At 52.1% G+C, this 5269-nt stretch overlaps 1 protein-coding gene across 1 annotated transcript; it reads left to right on the top strand.

Annotated features, from left to right (window-relative positions):
* Positions 1 to 24: 24 nt before the first annotated feature.
* Positions 25 to 5168, top strand: LOC114040456 (histone-lysine N-methyltransferase 2D-like; the record flags this gene model as incomplete). Its single annotated transcript, XM_027858569.1, has 14 exons — positions 25 to 184; positions 283 to 392; positions 481 to 528; positions 1212 to 1433; positions 1645 to 1767; positions 1876 to 1980; positions 2112 to 2236; positions 2345 to 2492; positions 2658 to 2723; positions 3641 to 3751; positions 4148 to 4288; positions 4424 to 4508; positions 4759 to 5000; positions 5095 to 5168. Coding segments are annotated over exons 1-14 (1752 nt in total), but the record flags the coding sequence as incomplete, so codon positions are not given.
* Between the last annotated feature and the right edge of the window lie 101 nt (positions 5169 to 5269).

Raw genomic sequence — 5269 nt, 5'->3', positions numbered from 1 at the left:
CATCCATTTCCTCTGCCAGGTGTGTGAGTTGCATGCAGTGCGGGGCCGTTTCACCAGGCTTCCACTGTGAGTGGCAGAACAGTTATACCCACTGTGGGCCCTGTGCCAGCCTGGTGACCTGTCCGGCGTGTCGTGCTCCTTATGTAGAAGAAGATTTGTTAATCCAGTGCCGCCATTGTGACCGGTGAGAGGCCCTCTTCCTGCCCTTCCTCCCCTGCTCCCTCAGTCCCACCTCTCAGGCTTGCTTCATGCCTCTGCCCCTCTCTCCTCCCCCAATGCCAGGTGGATGCATGCTGGTTGTGAGAGCCTATTCACTGAGGAAGAGGTGGAACAAGCAGCAGATGAAGGCTTTGATTGCGTCTCCTGTCAGCCCTACGTGGTGAAGCCTGTGGGTGAGTTAGTAGCAGGAGCTGTGGGGAAAGGGGCTTGGAGAACTTGGAGAACAGGCCTCTCATTCTGCCTCTGCTCCTCCCCATTCAGTGCCCATTGCGCCACCAGAGCTCGTGCCTGTGAAGGTGAAGGAGCCAGGTAAGTTGGGAATCATAGAATGTTAGATCTGGAAGGGACCTTAGAGATAATCTGGGCCAACTTCCTCATTTCACAGATGAGGAAACCAAGGCCCAGAGAGAGGAAGATACTTGTCCCAGATCACTCAGTTAGTTAGTGGTGGAGCTGGGACCAAAGGCCTAATGTCCTGATTGCTCCTTTAATGCTTTTTGCCGTTTTACTATCCCTGTTGATAATCTCACCAGAGAACACGGTTCAGGTAGGCAGCTTAGAATAAGGGTGCTGTTGTTTGTCATCTGGGGTATTTAATCTTGGCATTCAGTAAATGGGGAACTTCACTGGTCACGTCAAACCCCTGGGTCCTGGAGAGCAAGGTCAATGTACCCAGGGTTAATGGTAATGAAATCAAAAGTTTGCTCCAGTGCCAGAGAAATTCTTTTTTGAATTTTCCCTTGATTTAATCATAAAGAGTCAGGTCCCTGTTGGTGCTTGGGAACAGACGAAAGTATGCCCGGGGACCCATTTTTCCAGAGAATGTCCAAGTCCCAGGGGCTTCAGTTTAGTCTGTTTCTTCCTCTACCCATTCTTCCATCTGTTTGTGGCTCTGCCCTTGAACTGGGTTAGCGGCTGTTGGCCTGCCTGGCAGCTGTGACTCTCCTAGCCCCTTTACTCCGGAGTCACCTTCTCCCTCCTCTCCCTCACAGAGCCCCAGTACTTCCGCTTTGAGGGAGTATGGCTGACGGAGACCGGCATGGCTGTGCTTCGAAATCTGTCCATGTCCCCCCTTCACAAGCGGCGTCAGAGGCGTGGGCGGCTTGGCCTCCTAGGTGAGGGCGGGCTAGAGGGGCCGGAGCCCTCGGACCCCGGCGGCCCCGACGACAAGAAAGATGGGGACCTGGATGCTGACGAGTTGCTCAAGGGCGAAGGTTTGGCTGAGGGTCAGAGTTTGGGCTAGAAGTGGAGTGGTTGAATGTCAATCTGTCCCAGGATCACACCGGAGCCACTCGCCTTGTCTGGGTGTCTCTGGGAAGACTCCTGGCTCTGCTCTAGGACTGGGTTTGAGGGAGGTGAGCTTTGGGGGAGTATTGTGCCCTCCCACCCACATACCTGACCTTTCTCCCTTACTCTTGCTGGCAGGGGTCGGTGTGGAGCACATGGAGTGTGAGATCAAGCTGGAGGCTCCTGCCAGCCCTGATGGGGAGCCTGGCAAGGAAGAGACTGATGAGGGCAAGAAACGCAAGCGCAAACCGTACAGACCTGGTAGGCGTCTACAGGGCGGGGGTGGACGTGGAGGTGAGGGAAGAGGGGACTGAAGAAGTCCGCCCAGCCCTCCTAGCCACTCCTTATTCGGGTCATACTGCTTTCTAGGCATTGGGGGCTTCATGGTTCGACAACGCAAGTCTCACGCTCGTCTGAAGAAGGGGCCCGCCGTGTTGGTGGAAGTGCTGAGTGGGGAGGGCCAGCCTGATGAGGGTGAGTTGGATTAGGACGCTAGAGTGGGGTGGCGCTCAAGGGCAGGAGGTTCTTGGGGTAGAGAATGGGTGGTGAATTGGACAGGACAGAGGGGAAGGGGAAAGGTTTTAGCTGCCACCCTTCTCTTCTAGTTGTGACAGTTGACCCACCTGCAGAGGGTGCAGTGGAGCAGAGCCCAGCCGAAGGTGATGAGAAGAAGAAGCGTCGGGGTCGAAAAAAGAGCAAGCTGGAGGACATGTTTCCTGCCTACCTGCAGGTAGGAACTAAAACAGAAAGGGCGAGAAGGGAGCACGGGACTGAAGGGTCTAGCAGAGAATGATAACTTTTTGTCCTTTGCCTCCTTCTCTCTCTTCCTACCACGTAGGAAGCCTTCTTTGGGAAAGCACTGTTGGACCTTAGCCGAAAGGCATTGCTGGTGGCTGGAGATGGACGACTGGGCTTTGTGCCAGGCACCCCCAGGGGCAAGGGGGACCCAGGCCCTGATAGAAAAGAGGCTTCTGCTTCACAGAAAGGTCAGTGGATCTCGAAAGGAGGGTGTTGGTTGCTGTAGCAGTTGGGCAAACATTGGAGGGTAGAGTGAAGTGGACTTGAGCATTTAACCATGGCATTGGGTGTCCAGCATAGGCACTAGTAGGAAGGAGGGTATTTCTGATGAGAATGGTGGCTGCTTCTCATAGGGGAGGATGGACCAGATGTTGCAGATGAAGAGTCCAGAGGCCCTGAGGGCAATTCAGAGACTCCAGGTAAGGAACATTGGGGTGAGCAACCAAATTATTTTTCCTTTTTAAATGTTTTATTGATTTTTTTTTCTTTAATATCACTGTCAATATCTGCTACCCTGCCCCAAGCCCTCACCACTTAGTAGAACAAATCAACACATGGGTCATGTGGTTTTTTTGTTTGTTTGTTTGTTTTTAGTGAGGTAGTTGGGGTTAAGTGACTTGCCCAGAATCACATAGCTAGGAAGTATCATATGTCTGGGGCCAGATTTGAACTCAGGTCCTCCTAACTCCAGGGCCGGTGCTCTATCCACTGCTCCACCTAGCTGCCCTCATGGGCCATGTTTGATGATACATATCTTAATCTGCTTCACTGTCAGGCCTCTGAAGTCACAATTAGTCATTGCATTGATCACAGTTCTGAAGCTTTCACTGTCTTCTTTTATGTTATTGTGGTCATCATGTAAATTAAATTACCCTCCTGATTATGCTTACTTCAACCTGTATCAGTTCATACAAGAAGTTTTCCTGGGTTTCTCTGAATTCTTCATATTTGTCATTTCTTACAGCTAAAAAAAAAAACGACATTCATATCCACTATTTGTTTAGCCACTTTTCAGTCAGTGGATACCCACTTCCTTTCCACTGCAAAAAGTGCTGCTCTAAATATTTTTCATCTATCTGGGACCTTTCTCTCTGTCTTTGACCTCCTTGGGCATATACTTAGCTTAGTTTTGTTGAACAACAGAATCCAAGCACTGCCTTGTGGGATGCTGTGATGGGCATCAGTAGGGTAGAGGGTTCCATGGAGGCACGAATGGCTTTGTACCTATCAGCCTCATTTACTCTTGAGAAGTTGGAGATAGGATGGATGGGAGTCAGAGACTACAAAGTTGTCCCGAAGCCCTCAAACCCTAAGCCAGTAGTTTGTGCTCCCATAGGCCCTGAAGATGGAGGCATCAAGACATCTCCTGTACCCAGTGACCCAGAGAAACCAGGAACCCCAGGCGAGGGAATGCTCAGCTCTGACTTGGACAAGATCCCCACAGAAGGTTGGTGCTCCAGTAAAATCTTCCCTCAAGGGTTTGTTTTGGGTTCCTAGCTGATATGTTTTAAAAGGAATGCGTGTTCTCCATATACGTAAGGTGTAGTGAGTTAAGGGAAGGGTGAGAGAGAGCATTTGTCCTTATAGAGCATCCAGTTAGTGAAGATTCCTTCAAAGGGAAGGGGGCTAAGGCAGATTGGGATAAATAGTCTGGGTTAAACAAATACCAGTTGTGGTTATTATCTATGGCCTTGCTTTTCTTGTTTGGCTGTCATGCCAGGCTAGCAGGCAGGTGGTTCCGTTTTCCCTGGTTCTTCTTCCCAACCAGACTTCAGTGGGTCTTGTTACTCCCTCGTTCCATTCCTTAGCCATGCTTACCCATCCTCTTCCCTTTCCCACACAGAGCTGCCCAAGATGGAATCAAAAGATCTTCAACAGCTTTTCAAGGATGTCCTAGGCTCCGAGCGGGAGCAGCAGATTGGCTGTGGGACTCCCAACCTGGATGGGGGTCACACCCCAATGCAGCAGAGGCCCTTCCTACAAGGTGGTATAGTCAGGAACCAGTTGAGAATCAGGGGTGGGGCTACAGGTTGGGGGAACCCACAGGTTGTGGGTGGAGAAAACCAGTATATTCTTCTTTGTACCGGCCATGCCTGTGACCACTATCTACCTTCTACAGGTGGGCTTCCTTTGGGCAACCTCCCTACCAGCAGCCCAATGGACTCCTATCCGGGCCTTTGCCAGTCTCCTTTCCTTGATAGTAGGTAGGTATCTATACCCTACGTTGTGGTTATTCCTGTGGTCCCTTTTCTCTCCCTTCCTCCCCACCACTTGTATAGACACACAGACTTGGTTTTTCAAGTTATGGCCTAGCTACTACCTTCCTTTCTGTTGAGTCCTGGGTCCCTGCCCTCTTTGTCTCCCTCCATGGATGATCACTTGTCATAGGGGTGGGAGAAGGGACATGGGCTTTGAACCATTGGCCCGCTGTGACCTTCTGCCCCTGCGCCCCAGGGAGCGCGGGGGCTTCTTCAGCCCAGAGCCCGGTGAGCCTGACAGCCCCTGGACGGGCTCAGGGGGCACCACACCCTCCACACCCACAACCCCAACCACGGAGGGTGAAGGCGATGGGCTCTCCTACAACCAGCGGAGCCTCCAGCGCTGGGAAAAGGATGAGGAGCTGGGCCAGCTTTCTACAATCTCGCCTGTGCTTTACGCCAATATTAATTTTCCTAACCTCAAGCAGGATTATCCAGGTATGTGCCAGTGTAGAAAGGGGAGCTGAGGTCTGGTATGGGGCAGTGTCACTTCTGTCCTGTCCCCTTTGACCTCTGACCCTTTGGCCTGCAGACTGGGCCAGTCGCTGCAAACAGATCATGAAGCTGTGGAGAAAAGTCCCGGCCACTGACAAAGCCCCCTACCTGGTGAGGATGAGAAAAGGAAGGGAGGCCAGGGCCCCAGGGGAGTTCCACCTGGAAGAGGGGATCCAGGGCCCCAGGGGAGCTCCACCTGGAGGAGGGGATCC

This window comes from Vombatus ursinus, unplaced genomic scaffold (genome assembly GCF_900497805.2).
Source record: "Vombatus ursinus unplaced genomic scaffold, bare-nosed wombat genome assembly UNPS02013178.1, whole genome shotgun sequence".
Lineage (NCBI taxonomy): Eukaryota > Metazoa > Chordata > Mammalia > Diprotodontia > Vombatidae > Vombatus > Vombatus ursinus.
The sequence above is the reverse complement of the archived record's forward strand: the minus strand, read 5'-3'. Positions and strand labels throughout refer to the sequence as shown.